Below are 20,223 nucleotides of genomic sequence, written 5' to 3' on the forward strand. Positions count from 1 at the left end.
ATTTCTGGTTGAAAATTGTGAGATAATTATAAAAACTTTCAAATACTAAATGGATTTTTAATAATTTTTGTTTTAAATTGTTTTACCTTCATGAGCTAATAAAATATGTGAATGTTTCATATTATAACAATAATTCTACAATTAAAATTAACTTGGTTTTGACACCATCATTGCTCTTTTGCATGCCTCTTCTACAGCTCCTTGGACAGCTGCACGAAATCCTATGAATTATAATAATTTATAATCATGAAATTGATACAAGTGTAATTCCTGAATAAAATCATTTCTTCAACATGAAGTATCTGAGTAGATCGTGTTCTCTATTACATTTATGACACAATTGTTTTAATAAAAATAAATTAGAATCATAAAATACAGTAAGTTAGAAAAATAACGGAAGAAAAAAAGATTTAATTTGTTCACTTCATCACTATTTTATACTTAGCATTAAAGGAATGCTTATAATAAGGGATATGTAAATGTATATAAATTAGTTGTATTAATGAAAACGTTAATGGAGAAAATCAATACATTAACTATAATGCTCGTGATTGATGCATTTATTACCTTTGTGTTCTAAAAATGAGAGGCCGGCTGCAGTTGTACCACCTGGACTAGTAACATCATCTTTCAGTTTTCCAGGATGTTCATTTGTATCACGAACCATTTTTCCTGCACCCAAGACTGTCTGAGATGCTAATTTATAAGCGAGATCTCGCGGTAAACCCATCTTAACCCCACCATCAGCCAAAGCCTCGATTAACACGAATATCTATTTCCAAAATTGTATAAATCTAGATAAGAATGCTAACTTTATATTTATAAAATTGTTTCTTTGTCATTCATGATCGCTATTGCAAAATACAGTGGCATAAATTTTATAACATTCAGTATAATTTATCTTTGGTTTATAGAAAAAATAACGATTTTTGAATTACTACTACCTAACCTACTAAATTTGATTTGTATATTTGTAGCAAAGAAATACTGTTTTTGAAATGTTTAAAACTGTTTTAAAGAAAAATCAAGAAGTTAAAAATGTATCTTTCAGAAATTCATCAAAATTGTGCACATATGGCAGTAAAAATAAAAGTTGAAAATCAATAAATAAAGTACATAAAGTAACTTCAATTTAAAAAAAAGGTTTATTTGGTGAAAGATGGTTCGATTCGACTTCAGCGCTATATTAAAAAAAATTCAAGGTAATAAATAATAAACTAAAACTAAAACCATTATGATTTTAAATATTCAAAGTAGTATGAAAAATAAACCAAAAACATTTATAACTTGAAATTTAAGGCTAAAATATATAAAGATAAGAACTCTAAATATAAAATAATATGTAATAACTTATGATACGAATAATTAAAACTTTGTGCAAAGTAATTCGAACAAATTTTGTGTTTTGTGTGAATTATTTGAATGCTAAGTTTCTACATATCATTTTAATTTAACTATTCTTACCTCTATATATTTTAGCATTAAATTTCATGTTATAAATCTTTTTCGTTTATGTTTTCCATATTATACTTTTAACATTTATTATCATAATTTTTCTAGAAATACATATGTTATTTATTCCTTTGTAACTTTTCTCAATGTAGCCTTGAACACAAGTCAAACTAAGGCATGAAACGTAAGCTGTTTTAATAAAGACATACTTCTTCATTAATTTTTGTTTATTATTCGATAAATGCCCAAAAATATGTCATCATCTCTTTCACTATCCTAAAATTTATATCGTCGCAAATAAACACATAAATATCTAAGCATTTAACAAATTTTTCATCAATAATAGTTATGACAAATAAGACTTAATAGTTTTGTTGTGTTATAAGCTGCAACAATGTTACAATAATCACAAACGTTAATTTTTATGGAATTGTAATTTATTATATAATTCATAAAAAAAATGTTATATTAACAAACAATTCATCCAATAGCATTAAGAGCCATTCTAAATGCTAACTCTACCATATTCTGCTGTGCATCATCTTGATATACAACATATACTTCTCTTATTGGTGACAATAATAATCTACCAACTACCCAATATTTTGTAAAAGTATTACTTGCTTCATTTTTTATTCTTATAATAATTCCATGTTCTCTAACTGCAATTAATGACCTATGAGAATCTGAATATGTAGATTCTTGTGATAATATTTTCTTTAATAATAAAGTATTTTGTAAAACCAAATGAATCTCTTGGCATGCGCTTCTGAATAAGTCAAGTATTTTATCATTGCTATCAAGAATTGGTGCTATTAAAACCCCACTTCCAGTATCAAAATGTACAAAATGAACTAGATTATTTGAAGGTCCAGCGGTAATTTTTGATGGAATAACACCACGAATATCTTGGAGCATGCTCGGTTTAACTAAATATCCTTCACTAGAACTATCAGCATGGTTACTGCCATGATATCCATCAAATTCTGTATCCGAATCACTAAGCTGTCTACCATGAGCTTGTGGACTATTTAAACTTGCAGAGTCTTCAGAACTGTCGATATCTCTGGGTATACTAGTACTAGAAAAAGCATTCGAATATCCTGGTGAACTTGTGTTATGCGTTGATGCCATTGATAAATTTAATGTTCTGAATGATTCAGTAGATTCTAAAGGCCTTCTCAATGTACTTGTTGCTTCTGGTTTATTGAATACAATTTGTGGTCTACGCCAGTTATCAATCCACTGCGCAGCTAATCTACAAATTCCACGAGATATTAAATGTTCTAAAGTTGCTTGTGCTTCTTCTACATAAAATGGATCAGGACCAACAACACCTTTCATGCCTTCCATATTGCAGTTTGCTTCCAAAATCGTACATAACATATCTTTACCTTTACCAACAATAAGCAAGAACCAACGACATAAAGGTTTCTTATATGCATTTGATTTTTTTGCAATATGTTTGCAGCTTTGAGGGTAAACTTCTCTCCATGAGACCATGTCTGATAAAGTTTCAACTGTCATTAGTTCTGATATACCTGTGGTGCTTAAATATCCTTGAATATCTATTAAATCAGTGCTCATTATTTGTTTTCCTAAAAGTGCTGCTCCATGATATAAAGCAGTTCCAATTATAATAAACTTTCTGCGAGTACTTAATGGATTTCTGTTCCAATACCTATAATCCCCAGATGCCAATTCACTTAAGGCATCATCAATTCGAATTTGAGCTTCTTTTGGTAAAGGAACAAATATAGCTGCAGCCAAACCTTTTTCGAAAATTGCATGTTTCTGTTTGTTAGCAATAGCCCTTGAAAAAAGCACTGCGAAAAATTGATTGAGATTATCTCTATGTTCTTCATTACAAAAAGTGTTATGCAAGTTTTGATACATGAAATTTAAAGTTCTAATTAGACACTCATTAAACATGTTTGATTCTGATATGTTAAAATAAGTATCAGGTAAGACAAGCAAAAATAGTTCTTCCCCATGTGAATTATACATAATATGCAGTTTGTCATTAAAATATGTGATGGTTGTACTTATAGGTTCAGTTTTTAAAGAATTTTTTAACATGTGATCAATTGTGATGAATGCCCCATTGATGTTTAAAAGGGAATTATAGTTATTTGTAGATATTTGAGGAAAACTGTATATAACATTGTGATCATCTGCATCATCTGAATTGGAACTTGTATTTAAGTATATAGCACACATATGTTGTTTTTCTAAGGCTAATGATATCGCTTCCATATCAAATTGGGATATACCCAGCAGTTGTGAAAATAGTTTAGAAGACGCACTTGTTCCATCATCTCCAGTGTCGTAGTGCTGGAAAGTTATTGATACTTTATCTGAGCAAGAATTCAATAAAACTCCAAAGTTCTTTTGATCTACTTCAGAATTGTTTATCATTTGAATCCAATCGCCAATTTTCAATTTATTTTGTGATAAAGCTTCACAATTTTGTACAAATCCAGAAACTATAACTCTGGATCCCTCAGGATCCGTAGTTGTACTGATGCCTAACAGGGCTTCACTGATGCTAGCCTGACGACCTAAGCCGTGGCGATTTTTAATATCTAAATTTAATGTAATTGTTTGCACAGAATCTTTTACTTGATTTTCTTCACTAAATAGACTAAAAACGGATTCACGTGAACTTTTCCTTGAAAGAATTTTCTTGTTACATTTTTTATTCATTAGCTTTGACAATTGTGCTCTGGAACTTCTACGAGTTGATGTTCTTTGAAAACTATTCTTCGCTTCGGTAATAAAATCATTTGTAACAATTTTAGAAGGTGCTGATGAGTTACACTTAAAATAAAGTAAATCCCCTCTTGGACCAACCATGGATTCCCATTCTTCTGGTGAATTATCATAGCAATAAGTACTTGGACTTGATGAGCCATCAGACCAATCTTCATTAGAACTATGTGATTCATTGGAATCTTGAATTGGAAAATTTAGATCTTGCACACTGCCTCTATGATTTAATAATACCCGTTCTTCATTTGGATCCATAATTGACTTTAATTTACATCAAGTTATTCCCTGGCTTAGCTTTGGGAAGCGCAAAATATTTCCAATCAATTCATATCTCTGTAAATATTCATTTTATTATTGCTTGAAACTCTTCTAAGTAATGTTGCTTGATCTCCAGCACCAGTAACTATATAATGCCCCATATTGCACCCATATTCTTTTTGAGAAATATATATAGTTAATACCTTTGAAATACATGATCAATATCGATTGATACTGATTTGAAGGAGTCAGAGAGTAAGTAGAAAAACTTCAAACCGTTAGAGTAATTTAATAATCAATAGTTATAGATTATAGTTAACCTAACAAAGGATGGACCATGATACGTTAAATAAGATATATGAAAGTTAGTAAGCAGTGCATCTAAGATTTTAAGAAGAAGATTTAATACTAAAAATTTAGAAAACTTACATTGCTGCCCATTGATACAGATAGATTGCCGAAAACTCCAAACACTCGATCCAAAATGAAAAGTACAATTGGGATTTTTAAGTTGCTCTGACATAATTGTTTCCATAATACGATTTTGTAATTTGATGTATTATTTATGTCTTTGTAATTAATTTATATGATCACCCAGTTTCTAGTTTCTAATATTTGCATAAATTCATTATTTGTGTACACTGAAATGTCATCTGTCACGTTAACCATAACAGTATATTTTGCTGCCACAAAGTGTTGCCATATTTCAACGATGTGTCCGCCATAACTCGGCGCCATATTGGTTTTCTGATTCTATTTACTTTAGGCTTGCGAATATTCGGCATGCTGCAAAGACCAAATATCAAATATTCGACAATTATTCGGCAGGTTTTTGGCGCCTAACCTCGTTTGTATTAATGTAATTACTACCAGTAATTGTTATATTACTAACGCGCTACATGTTTATTCAAGTTTTATATCTAAACTTGCAACCGCTATTCGGCTACTCTTTGTTATTTGGAATATTTGGCACCATTTAATCTATTCGGCCGAATACCGAATTCTTGAATACCACATGTGATAGGGAAATAAATGGCAAAATCATGAAACAAGCGATTCTAAATGCATATCCAATTATTTCTTTCATAAACTCAATATTATTTCTTATATATTAGGAATGCTAATCATAATAAAACCAATAAAAAATGATCAAAAATGTTGTTTGTATATTTTGCGATAAAGAGCCTCTTTATTTGGAAGTGCTTAGATGAATATAGTGAATGACTTTATTATATATATATATATTCATATATATATATATTATATATATTTATATATATAATATATATTATATTATATATATATATATTATATATATATATATATATATATTCAACACATGCGTGTAACCAATGAATGATTCATATTAAATAACAAAGATGTAGCAATAAAGTATCATTTTAATTCAGAAAAAGTTTTTCACGTGTTAATTTAAAATTTCAAAAGTCGATAAAGTTTATATTATTATTTATACAATAGCGAAATCATTTCTCATAACATATTTTTATCTAAACACTTCCAAATACAGATACTAGTATAATTTTTTGATTTTTTTCTTGACTTGTTTGCATTTTTCTTGAACGTGGTGTCTCCATGTGAGACGCCGATATAAATGCATTGTTATAGATGTTTACTTAATTATGGATGCATTCCTAAATAGTTTACGCTATTGGAAGTCGGAATTTGGATATCATTTATGTATACTTACGAACATGGTTTTGATTTTGTGGTGAATGTTATATGCGCTTTGACTTATTTTCATTGATTTCGGTTTTTCACCCTTTTAGCTAGGTGATCATGCAGGTTTAACGAGGCTGCGGTCGAATCCTCGTGTGATGCAATAATTACGGTATCGTCTGCGAAGGTACCCATAACAGTGCTTGGGTTAGTTGGTAAATCGTGCGTATAAATTAGGAATAAACAGATACTAACACGCTACCTTGTGGCACTCCCGATCTTATTGCCAACTTTTGTTTTGAAGTATCAATATGTTAAATATGATTGTAATAATTGGTAATATTCTTCCGGTAGACAATTTTCTATCTTATATAGTAAACCGTCATGCCATACTTTGTCGAAGGCTTGTTGGACATCGATAAATGCAGTCAAACAGTATTCTTTATCTTCGAGCTGTGACATTGTTGGATAGTAGTATGTTTCCTTCTAAAACCAAACTGATGACCTGGTATAATATTCATTCTGTTCACTAGTCGGGTCAATATTAATTTTTCATAGAACTTTGAGAGCCCCGATTGCAAGCCTATTGGCCCGTAAGAACTTGGATTATGTCCAGGTTTCCATGGCTTTCGTATCATCATTATTTCTTCCAACTGAATTAAATAAATATGATATCATAACTCTTGCTTTTCTTGGTAGTTCTTTTATTATTTTGCTCTCAGTTGGTCCATTCCGGCATACTTTCTGTTATTTACTAAAGAGATCTATCTTGCTATTTTTTTGGTGTCGCTGGTTTTAAATTATTTTGTGCATCAGTTGCATTTTAAAGCGCTTGAGATATTTTTGAATTAGAGGTGTTGATGTTATGCGTGAATACATCTTAAAGATACATTCCACAAACATGGAAATATTTGCATGATAGTAAATTGCGACCTCACATACAAAAATCCTTGTCACCATTGATATTAGATGAACCTATTTTATCAAATCCTAATTCGGTTCTCACTCGCACGTATCTCGAATTTTGCTTGTATGACAAAGCAACAAACCGTTTTTTTGACGGCTCGTTTTTCGAAAAGCTCATGAGGCTATGTGCTACTATATATATATATATATATATATATATATATATATATATATATATATATATATATATATATATATATATATATATATATATGTATATATATATGTGTGTGTGTGTATTATATACTTGTATACGTTGTATTTTTATTGTTTCAATTGATTTCATAAACTTTTTCAGGGATATACCTTTAAATGTACCTTTTCAGCCATGATCGCATTGAAAAACTTTCACCACTCTAATATGTGAATACCCGTTATAAATATGACTGAATTAATTTTTCCAATAACTGTACTCACATATGCTGGACCAGATCCACTCAGTCCAGTAACTACATCAAACAATGATTCAGATACATAGTCACAAGTGCCAACTGCTGACATTAAGGAACGTGTTGTTTCAGCATCTGCTTCCGTCGCTGCACTTCCGAGAGTGTAGACGGAAGCACCGCAACCAACCATCACTGGTATGTTAGGCATTACTCTTATGACTCGCGAACCTTTTGGTAAATCCTAAAATAATAATAAAATAATTAATCATTTTTAAAACATTTAATGAATTTTATACCCTGTATTACCTGTTCTAGTTGTTTTGTCGTGACGCCCATTGCAACTGACATGAAGAGTTTGTCCATGTTTGAATACTTTTTCGTGACATCTCCTAAAGCTTCCGGAATAATATGAGGCTTAACTGATATCAAAACTACGTCAGCATCTTTAACAACTTCCGTATTATCAAATGTGGATTTTCCACCCATTCCCTGAAAATTGGAAAGTTCATAATATAATATAATATAATATAATAATAAATATATATGTTATGTAGGTTCGCAATTAAGGATATAACTCAAAAAGTTCTACACCGGTTGAGCCAAAATTTTTGCATGATTGTTTTTATCTACTTTTTGAATCAGTCACATATCCAAGACCGCGAAAAACAGCTTTTTGCTGCGCTCTTTACAAAATCGTGAAAATATTATTAAATCAAATAATTTTGAAAATTGATCGAACTGTGCATTTTACTTAATTAAGTAAGTAGATATCTTATACCAATAAGTAACTACCTACCTACTTATAAGTATAAGTAGACTAGACTTATAGCTCGAGCCTATACCTTATACAACATTTGATGAATAAGTAAATTATTAGTCTACTAATTATTATTAGCTATTCACTATTTAAATGAAGTATTATTAATTTTCAATGATGTCTATCCTGTGTCTTTTTGTTTGCGAGCTGTAGTTTTGATGTTATAGTGAAAACCGAAATAATGCCTCACAAAAAGTCAAATTTGGGCCATTTGAGGGAATGGCAAAAGAGAGATTCCCACATGTACATATACTAATTTGGTTGTACAATAAAATATCTACATATCAAATTGACAATGTGATATGCGCCGAGATCACACGGACTTACGTTGATAAAGATTTGCATGCAGTTATTATAAGAAACATGATACATGAACCATGTGGTTCACTAAATCCAAATTAACCATGCATGGTAGATGGTAAATGCTTTAAGCAGCAATATGCTCGAGCAATCATAGCCAATACAGTAAGTGACGACGATGGATGTCCTTGGTATAGAAGAAGAACAACTGAAGATTATGGGAATTTGTCAAATATAAACATGAACAATGGTGATATTGATGCAGACAACTGTTGGGTAATTCCATACTTCGCCATCAAAAAGCAATAAAGCCCACATAAACGTGGAATATTATAATTTTGTTAAAAATGTCAATAAAGGCAGTGATATGGCAGTTTTTAGTGTGCAATCAAATAATGGTGACAAAGATGCAGTACAAGATATCTCTGAAATTGGTCAAAACCAGGCTGTAAGGTGCATAAGCAGCAGTGGGACTGTTTGGCAAGTTCTTTCATTTCCTTTGCGTGAACGCAATCCACCTGTTCACTTGAAAATAAAAAAAATAGACAAAGGGTTTATTTCACAGATGAATTGTACAAAGACTGATGTGGAAGAAGTATATTGTGCATTTACAAATATTGCAAGTATATTCTTTGTTTCATTTCACAACTCTCAACCATTCAATTACAATATGCCACAGCAAAACGGGGCACGGTACAACTAGTATATATATATATATATATATATATATATATCAGTAAATTTTGCATATTACCGTAAAAGCTTCTACACTCTGTTTGTCTGATGGATGGCAGCTTGCAACAAGATGTTCGCCTTTTGTAAGTCCTGCAATTACCATTTTAACAATATTAATTCAAAGTGCAATATGTATATATATTGAAATATACTTAAAGAAAATAATTTTATGCAATATAAAAAGATTAATTGAAACACTTTAATTAATAGTGGATGTAATTAATAGTGGTGTATGGATTCCTAAAAACTACAAATTCTATAATAAAAAATTAGAGAAATTAGTTATAAAAAAACGTCATTTTATTTATATCGATAACCTTTTAAATCTAATCATAACATCTACCTTACTAACCATTTTAAAAATATTTTTGCAAATCGTTTTTTTGCGACATTTTAATTGGGCATTATGCTCAAATTCAGTTTGTATGGAAATATCATGGGCTTGACTAATATTTTTAATTAAAAATATTTTAATGTTAAACTTTTCATTTTTATAACTTATGTTTTGTTCTCAGAAATTTAAAATATTTTTTATCTATTTCGTGTCTTCTGGGTATGGTATGAATTTCCTTCTCTTAAATGTATAACAAATATTTAAAATATAGTTTAAAAATTCTTTTCTCACAAGTTTCATTATGTTGTAATAATTTTGAACTGCTGACTGATGACACGGATGCGGTGTCAAAATTCACAAAAGACGATTTTCATTATTTATTATTTTTGACATTATTGACTTCTACCGTTTCAATAATATTTATATATATATATATATATATATATATGTATATATATGTATATATATATACACACATATATATATATATATACATATAATTCCAATGATATTGATATCTAATCTTGGCAACCTTTAACTTCTGCTTGTAAACACTGAACAAATATTAAATAGAATGATACAAAATGAAAACATATAACCAAGTATTTTGTTTATTGGTCCAATTTATTTATTTTGAGAAAGAAAATCTTTATAATTCAACTTTTTAAATAATATATTAATAAATTTGTTATTAATATAAAGAGCTCAAAATATCTCCAGAGAAATAGTATAAAATTATGGTTAAAGCACACAATCTTGTCGAAAACGCGATATATCATTTTAATAATAAATGCTACATCAAATTCATATGTTTATTACTTATAATTATTATAGTATTAATTATTAATTTAATAACAATAAATATTTTTATGAAAAAAAAATAGTTTAGGAATGTACAAAAACACCCGTACAAAATGATGATAATACACAATACAACTTACCCGCATTAATAAATCCCTTGGCCATCGACTGTGCCATTTTTCCTCCCCCTATAAAACCAATTTTCATCATCTTGATTTCAAAAATATAACACACACTTATGAGAATATTTTTATGTAATAAGCCACAAATTTTATAAAGCACAATGTAAACAGATCAAAAATTTAAATTAATCAATTAAAATAATAAATTCTTTAGAGAGCGCGATAGATATTATTATATTTATTGGAGTGTTTAAGAAGTGTATCAGTCTTATAAAGATGTAAGTCATATGTTTATAAGACTTGATTACCTGATGCGCATGCATGGAAGGGGGTATTGATAAGAAATATTCAATCTATCTTTTAATGATTCATTATTTATTATCAATTTGGTAAATAGAACGAACGAACGAAAAATTAAAACAAAAACATTAAATTTAACTCTATATAAATTATTTGTTCCAAATCAAACAAAAATTAATAAGAAATTTTGGACAGGTACGACTTAAGCTTTATGGTCTTTTATGTTTGAAATTAGGACTAATGGCACAAGCTAACTTGATTGTACCAGTTAAATGTGCCTAAAAGATTAGTAATAAAAATAAACGTTAGTAAGGAAAACATGTGTGAATTATATTCTTGCCGAATATATAGTTATGAAGACAAAAATATTAGTAGAAACTATATGAAAAGGTTACTAACTAATTATTTCTGTTTTATAGAAACAGCCAGTCTTCTATTTGTACACGTTTGCTTACTCAACTAAGTAATTATATTTAAATATAATTTATAACTATCAGGCAAAAGGGGTACGTCTTAAGCAACCTTGCTCTAAATATAATTCTCTAAAACTTTTTATCAAATTGAAAAACACCAAGTGTTTAACCAATAATAATTATGACTTCATGCAAAGTTCCATCATCATTTCCAGCACCAAGACAGCCATTAATTTTTTAAGTAATTTTTTTGAATTTCACATGACATATAGAGCAACACCATTATACACAAGAAATAAAAAATTAAAGTACTAATAAATAGCACTAAAATGCTTTACTTTTTGATATGGTTATTTTATTCTAGGTGTTGTTTTGAAAATAATGTTCGACTTATGATAAATAAAGAAAAGTAGATCTCACAGTCAGATTGAATTCTGTGGGCGACCAGGCGCTTTAATGTGTGCTTCGTACAGAAAGCACATTTTTGAAAAACTTAAATATAAATTTTAATAAAAACAAATTAAGTTTAAGTAATTGTTAATCATAAGCCAACTTTTTATTAAACGCCAAATTTAGTAAATAATAATAAATAATTTATTTGCCCTAAATATTATAGCACTATTTTCTTTGGGGATACGACGTAAGTACTCTACCCATACTCTACCTTAGATTGTACTACGAAACAACTTTACTTTTTATCTTTAATGTATAATTAAATTTTGAAAATATTTTTTATAATTAACTTTATATATTTTATTGTTTTTTAAACTTTACATGTCCTACGATCTGTTATGAGAATATTTATTAACTACATTTACTATTATTTAACAATTAGAAGGCAACCCAACGATTAACCTATCCATATTTCATATATTTTTATTGTTAGAATTTCTTTAGTATTATTTGTGATAATTTTGTTTTGTCAATCAAAACTTTAATGTCTTATTACAATTACTCTATTAATCAGATTGGTCGAATATACTGAATCTCAAAGTATAATGTTAATGTGTATTGGAATAATAAATATTAAATGAAATCAATTCCTCTACAATTTACCGAGTTTTGTATCTAACAAAATTGTTATGATTTTTGCATTTGTTTCATGAGCAATTAAAATGATTCATAACAACAAATAAAGAATATAAAAGTCGCACAGACGTGACCACAGGCATCAAAAAGTGTTTTGTAATCAATTATTCTTTTGTGATAAATGTTTGACTAATAGCGATATTAATATCGTCTATTATTTAGTGTTACATATTCTGAGTTATGTTTGGATTGATTTTTTCTCTATCTATTATAGTCGATTTTACTATAATTAATATAGAATGTTCTCTAATTTTGATGTGTTGTTTATTATATTGTTCTGAAGGCAATAATCATACATTATAAATACTTAATAAAGTGAAAACATCTGTTGACGAATGTAACTTTTTTATCCTAATTTTTTTTTTTTTTACTGTGCATTATATTACATATATAACATAATATTTTGAGTTAAAAATACAAATATAATTTAATTCTAATAAATTGCATTGAATTTAAATACATACTTCTAAGATCTACAGTTAATTAGAAGAGATTAAATTTAATTTCTTCTAATTAACTGTAAAGATCTCAACTTGGATAAGTAGCCGCATCTTGGTTCTTTTAATATCAAATATTTGAAATGTAAAATTTCTATTACGGTTATATTATTTTATACAATTGAAATAGGTATAACTATATAATATAACGTAATTTGTCAATCCGATTTTACATACAAGGGATGTGTAACTTTTTAATATCTGTTTGATTTGTGCTCCTAAGGTTCAATTTAGTTAATATTCTCTTGCAATAAAACTTTGCATATTTTGCATTAATGTATTTGTTAAAACAATTAGTTTTTTGAGTAGCAAAGTTGTAGAATTTCCTAATTGCATTTTATATAAATATAAAATAAATACACAAAATATTTTACATAAATAGAAAAACTGCACAATGCTTTTATACTCAAGAAACCAAAATTTAGGTAAAACATTTACATCTTTCCTATCAGGGAATATTTTTTTTAATTTTTTTTTTTATTTTTGAACAGCAATCAGAACCTAATAGTCCTATAAGTTGTTGTGCTGATTTTGACTTAATACTAGTCTATTTGACAGATGGCAACCCAAACAGTCAAAACTCTGTATGATAAATTAGTATTACAATTTCTGTAATAGGGCGAGTGTAACAGGGTGCAGCAATGCTGGGTGAGGGCTATTTTCACTTGGAAACATATTGCTAACTATATTTCCAAGTGAAAATCGTTGTCAATGTAGCCTGACAACAGGCTGCTCGAAGTGGATATCGAACCCGGGACCTCTGAAACAAGTTCCGTCGCTTTTAACCGCTTACCTACGGGCGGAGCCCATCAGGGACTATGATGCAGATTTTAGTTCGAATGCTACGTAGTTTTTAAAGAAACAAACTAACGTGTCTATGTATATTTAATTATTCTTAACTGAAAAAGCAATATATAAAAATACATATTATTCTATTGTTGGCTTGCCCTTCTAATGGATCTATACATTTTTAATATTTACTTTCTTTAAGATCAAGTTCGACTCTAATAAACTTAATTTGAACAAATAATGAAAGCTGAATGATGTCTTTTTAAGAAAGCAATAAATTTTTAAGTTATGATTTCAAAAAACATAAACGTATAAAAAATATCCGATAATCCGGTAAGCACAATAGCAAATACTAGCCTCAGAAAAAAGACAAACTTATGTAGTGATTCTGCAGCTCTCGAGCGTTTTTATTTGCTTTAAATTTACTCGCTTTTGGAGAAAACACAAATTTTTACAATTTTCCGGAGCGATGCCGGCCTTTCGACTTTTTTAGTCTATTGGACGCCGGACTAATGAACGTCTACTATGTGAATTTGGTAAAGATCTTGATCCATTCGTTGGAAAAATTAATTATATATATATATATATAACATGTATTTAATTATATAATAATATTGAATGGAAAATGATTTGGTGATAATCAAATAATCATTACATACTTTGCAAACAAAGTTGCGAACGTAGGCAAATTGTTCATGTTAACAGTAACATGTCTCTGCATATATGAATATGCATATATTTTATTACACTATATAAATGATTACATAAGCCTACGCAATAATCGCATCGCATGCATTCAAAAACGTCCGTATACATATTAAACAGCAATAAACCACATTCTCGCTAAATCTATCCAAACTGATTTATTGCCTAATATTCAATAACGTATTAAAATAACTGTTTTTATTTTTCAGAAATGTTATCATACAGGACGTCAGATGGAGAAAAAACGCCAACATAACGCATCCGAATGATTTGTGGCTTGTTAAGGTGCTCGTTTGCATCTCACGGCGCAATAGGGACGTCCGAAAGACTGTAATATTAACATACAATGTGCTATTAAGCCAAATAACTGAAATATGATTTAAAATAATAAATACTATTTAAGTATACAATATTAATACATATTACAATTACTTGAAATGAATCCATGTTTTAATTAGAATTACTGATTGTTTGTCAGAACTGTATTATTCGATTATATGTTACACTTTATCTTACCGATTTCATAAGCTCGTTCGCTTTCAAGCCTTCTATAAAATTCTGTTAAATTTTTTTAATAATTAACTAAGTAAAAATGTACATTTGTGCCAGTCAGTCAAAAATTTCAGTTTTATAATTTTTCGCTCCTTTCTATAAAATTGAAAATGAAAGTTCGAACTTATTAACGTGAAAATCTATTTCAACCCCTCTTTGGAATTTTACATTCATAACGTATTGATTCATATAAGCATACTCATTAATTATTCCAGTTTCAGATATTTGATGGTTAGCCGTAATTTTATTATCAAATAATTACAAAAATTCAATTTAATCCTACACTTTTCGAAATCCCGAAATAATTTGAGACAAAAAATCTAAATCCGGGACGAATTATAGTGCTTCTAGGGAAACCAGGGACACAAGATGGAGATCCGGGAATGTGCCGACCAAATCCGGATTATATATAATTTTTAATGTTTTCTAATATTTTACAATCTTAATTGCTTAAAGCAAAATTCATAGTATTACTATAGGCTACAGTGTGGTACAATTTGGAGGAAAAGAAATTACTAATCTCCGAATAAAACTAGAAAGCAAACTTGAAAGAAGTTTTGGAGTAATAAATATATATTTTGTTTATGATTAAAATTTGAATTCTACTTTAAGCAATTAGGATTATAAAATATTAAAAGATTAAAAATTATATATGCAAGGCCTGGTTTGGTCGTCACAGTCCAGGATTTCCACCTTGCCGTTTTTTTCTAAAATCAATAAATATATTTGTACTGTATTTATTTCTTTGGTTTCGGATTGTTCCGGGTTTTCGAAAAGTGTGATTTCTAAAATTAAAACTACCCATCAAATATCTGAAACAGTCTGTAGCACAAATAAACCATAGTAAAGCTCTTTACGTTTCACCATATTTAATGCTGATTTCAAAAATAATTATTTATTTCTTCTTTTTCTATACCACATGTCGTTTTGATTTTTTCACTGATCCATTTCCATATCTTCTTAGGCATTCCATAACAGTCTTGTATTTTCTGTTGGATTATTTTTTATGTCTTAATATTTTTTTTTGCAAAAATTGCATTTATATGTGATATTGTATTTTAAATCGGTTTTTAGAATTCAGGCAGGAGTTATCGTAAAAATACCAATTGGGTATCATAAAAGTAAACTTCTATTTTTCAGGATTCAAAAGTATGTTTGTAGTTACTTGTAGTCATGCCTCACTCGTAACTGGTATGGGCTTACATTTTCAAAAGACATAATAAAATAGTTTAATAATATTTCGACATTATTTGCAGATCACATAAAATCGTACTACTTGGTCAGGTTAATTAATATCTGGACATTAATAAATTAAATGGTACAATTTAGTTTCCATTGCGCTCTTAAAAAACAAATTAATGTTTTTACATTTAAATATGTTGTCATTTCTTTAAATAATCCAATAAATATTTTATTATATTATTTAACCAGTTAACTGTGGCGCTCACATCAAACTGTGCGCACAGTTTTGTGTCATCCGAATCACAAAGTAAGTTACGCTAGTAAGATATCGGTTAAAAAAAGATAATTTTACTAAATTGAAAAATGTTATTATTATATTTGATTTCTTTGTTAAAATAAGCATAAGCAAATAATACATACGTATTAAAATTAAAACTGATTAAATGCAATTAGATATTGTACATGCATGTAAATATAGGAAATGAAAATTTTCAAAATAAACAGTAGAAAATCTTATTTCGCATTGACTAATAATAAGTATATTATTTCCACATTTCGAAAAGTTCATGCTATTTGCCTCAAGGTAAATTGCCACTTGCAACTACTTATTTTATGCAGCTATAGCCTGAAAATATTCTAAACAACTTGACATTTCAGAACATATTTTGCTCCTTTCAAAAAATTTAATTTCAATAATTAATTTTCATAGCAAATATTCATTGTTTAATATGCCTAACAAATATACACGTCAATACAAATAATTCTGCCGCTTCTCCATGGCGAATATATTCGTCAATCACAGGTTTTTTTTTTATTAACTCTTTTATTTACAACTGTCCAGTAAAGAACATTCAGTAAATTTAATGAATTTACAAGAGTCCGCCGAAAAGAGTCATTGTATACTACATTGGCATGTTGGAAAAAACAACTCAGTAGTTGTTTTTTTCCTTTCGATATAAAATTCACAATATTCGTCAATAACTGATTAATTATGAAAATAGACTTTATTAAAATTGTTGCTGCTAATTATCCATTATTAAAAGTCATTTTCGTTCAAATTTGATTAACATTCGAAATGATCGAATAGCGAATATCGAGTTGTTCGTCCCATCACCCATCCCTACCGTTGCAGGGTGTCTTTTGTGCTCGAGCATCGCTCGGTGATCGCTTGCTCGCATGTGTGTAAACGCTTTTTGCGCTTCTTTTTGCAAAAAGTCTTCAGGCCCAGAGATGTTTATTGCAGAAATAATATATTGAATTATTGTCGGAGATCTGACTTTCATTGGGCGATAAACTACGGTTAACTGAGGTCAAAACGTTATTCATACACGTTTAACACTGCCAACGAGCGCGTATCCAAACTCAAAAGCGTTATGGGATTAGGGCTGTTGAAAGGTGTAAAGATTTCAGGAAATAATCCGATTTGACATTTACAAAAATCAAAGTTTATTGAAGCTGCATTTTACCTATCGAGATTGACCTTCTATTTTCGAACACTTGGACTCTATTCTATTTCAAATACTATGAATATGTAGAAGAAAATTTGAGAAACATTTATATCATAAATCTTCATATTAAAAGTACATCGTAGTAAAGAAAAGCTTGTATTATAAAGGTGACCATATTTTTTTGCATGCAATCCGAGACTGATTAGAATGTGTGTGAGAGCGGGTAGGGGGGGTGGTCTGTTGGTAGCTAAAAACTTATGTGCACATTTTTTTGGTTCAATTTTTTTAGTTGAAATATATTGGCGATCAAAACATTTTTCAAAATACGGGACAATCCGGGACAAAACACCTAAAACCGGGACAAATATTGCTTTTAGAAAAAGCCGGGACGCAAGGCGGAAAATCGGGACTGTCCCGGCCAATCCGGGACAAGAAGGTCAAAGACAATTTTTATACGTATTTACTAAGTTAATAGTAATACGTATTCACTAATTATAAGTCAAAATAATAATACGGAATTCCCCGTGTATTAGTGGTTATAGAGATATGCGATTTCAATAAGAAGTTATAACTGTCACTATAATGTCACAATGGTGACAATTTTTACATAAAAATATAGATAGCAATATGCTATTCCAAGTGAAACCAGCACATTGCTGCACCAATAAAAAAACTTAGCGTTACAGAAATTTTAATAATAAATATAGTGGTATATGGCATCGTGCCTTAAGGCAAATTGCTAAAACTTCCCGTACTGTAACGAATACATTAATATTCGAGGAATATTAAATGTTTTCAAAAAGATTATTATAAATACTGTAACATTGTCTATTAATTATAAGAATTATACAAACTGAATTACAAAATTAAAATTATTTATTTAGATTATATAAGTGAGCTTTAAAACTTTAGCCAGAATTAAAATTAAAATCTTTTGCCAAAAACGGAATAGAATGTTTTTTGAAACATTGTATTGATCCGTGCGCCCGAAAACGTGACTGGAAATTTGTATCCATGCATACATACATACACACATATACACACACATCCATTTTTCCTGAGGTATGCCAAAATGTTCAGAAAACATGAAGTTATGCAAAAATTTTAAATTTTGATTTGTTGGACGATTACAATATTCTACCCTAAGGGAAGCTAAAAATTCATCAATTAGAGATAAAACAACTGTTTGAATTTCTATATATAAGCTACATTGTGAAGAAACCATCACAAGAGTTTATAAAGCTCGTTAAGTTATTGATTTCTGTTAAAACATAAAGAATTCTAAGTTAAGTCTAACTGTTTGAAAATAAAAAAAAATATAAATTATGACTTTAATAGAAAATTATAAAGTAAATAAAGCCTTTTTTAAACATCACTGTTATTTGCCTTAGGGTATTTTTTACCTAAATTAAATTATGTATCTTCAACAATATAATAATACTATTCTACAAATATACACATCTAATTTGATAGTTCCTATTGAAAATTTTCTAAAATTTCTATTTACTTTATTTGTTATCAATTTGATATTATTTCTGTAATAAATTGAATGTAATAAATAATCGTAAATTTTAATTCAATTACAATACCGATTAAAATGTCCTCAAATTACGATTGGTCAAGATTTGACCAGGGCTCCAACGATGAAAATAATACGAACCAAATTTTTTTTTAATTTTCTAATAAACAGATGGATACGATCATATTGAACATTAGTTGAATTTATTAATTATTAGTATTACTACTAATGAGGGAATAAGGAATATCTAATAACTTATCAGGTATTTCTGCCTTTTGGCAGTTTTAATAATAGTGTATTTATTAATGTATATTCATTTGGAATTTAAAGACTAACCATATGCACAAGTAAAAGCTTAACTTACAAAATATAACAAAAATTTCATATTAATCCAACAACGAAATCAATTAGTACAAAAAATAAGAAGACTGGAAAAAACGGAGCAGCGATTTGCCGCATTCTTTGAAATGAAATCTTCAGTGTTGCGTGACAAATTCGTATTTGTTATTAAAATCAAATATTTTATTAAACTTCTGTTTAATACATTCTTTTATTTTGTTGTTTATTTTATACTTTACTTGAATATTTTCTTTCTTTATTTTGAATTTTCAAAATTCCTAATTTTAACTACTTTTTAACTTCGCGTAAGGTAAGTTATAGCCAAAAATCAAAAATGAAAATTTTTGCATATCTTCATGTTTCAAAGATTTCTGAACATTTTGGCATACCTTTGGCAATTGATGTGTGTGTGTGTGTGTTTTGTGTATCACACAACACATACGTTTTCGGGCGCACGGATCAACCGATTTGAATAGTTCAAAAAACATTTGATTCTTATTGATAGGGAGACGTGCTGATTAGTTTTTGGCAAATTCAGGTCCAGCCGTTTGGAAATACGGAGCAAAGAGTTTCGAAAGAACGAGTTTTTGAGAGAAAAATCGAGTTTTTGAGAAAACGGAGTATCAGATTTGAATAGTCCAAAAACATTCAATTTGTAGAGATTGGGAAAAGTGGTGATTCGTTTTTCGCAAAGGCAGGTTCAGCCATTCCGAAGGTACAAAGATAACTTACTGACGGAGGACTAACTTATCACTAACTTATGTTTA

The 20,223-nt window shown here is 29.0% G+C and overlaps 2 protein-coding genes across 2 annotated transcripts; both read right to left on the reverse strand.

Moving 5' to 3' along the window:
* Positions 1–85: 85 nt before the first annotated feature.
* Positions 86–10,799, reverse strand: LOC113384689 (pyrroline-5-carboxylate reductase-like). Its single transcript, XM_026622437.1, has 6 exons — positions 10,642–10,799; positions 9,386–9,456; positions 7,821–8,003; positions 7,543–7,755; positions 568–772; positions 86–221 (listed from the first exon to the last, which is right to left on the reverse strand). The coding sequence occupies exons 1-6, from the start codon at positions 10,709–10,711 to the stop codon at positions 148–150; spliced, it is 816 nt and encodes a 271-aa protein (XP_026478222.1). The 5' UTR covers positions 10,712–10,799; the 3' UTR covers positions 86–147.
* On the reverse strand, positions 1,933–5,168 carry LOC113384687 (protein inturned). The gene is made up of 2 exons (XM_026622435.1): positions 4,912–5,168; positions 1,933–4,557 (listed from the first exon to the last, which is right to left on the reverse strand). Exon 2 carries the CDS (start codon positions 4,477–4,479, stop codon positions 1,933–1,935), a length of 2,547 nt encoding a protein of 848 aa, XP_026478220.1. The 5' UTR covers positions 4,480–4,557; positions 4,912–5,168.
* Positions 10,800–20,223: the final 9,424 nt, after the last annotated feature.

This window comes from Ctenocephalides felis, unplaced genomic scaffold, assembly GCF_003426905.1.
Source record: "Ctenocephalides felis isolate EL2017-DRISC unplaced genomic scaffold, ASM342690v1 CF-g0.4_SCAFFOLD_03571, whole genome shotgun sequence".
NCBI classification, from domain to species: domain Eukaryota; kingdom Metazoa; phylum Arthropoda; class Insecta; order Siphonaptera; family Pulicidae; genus Ctenocephalides; species Ctenocephalides felis.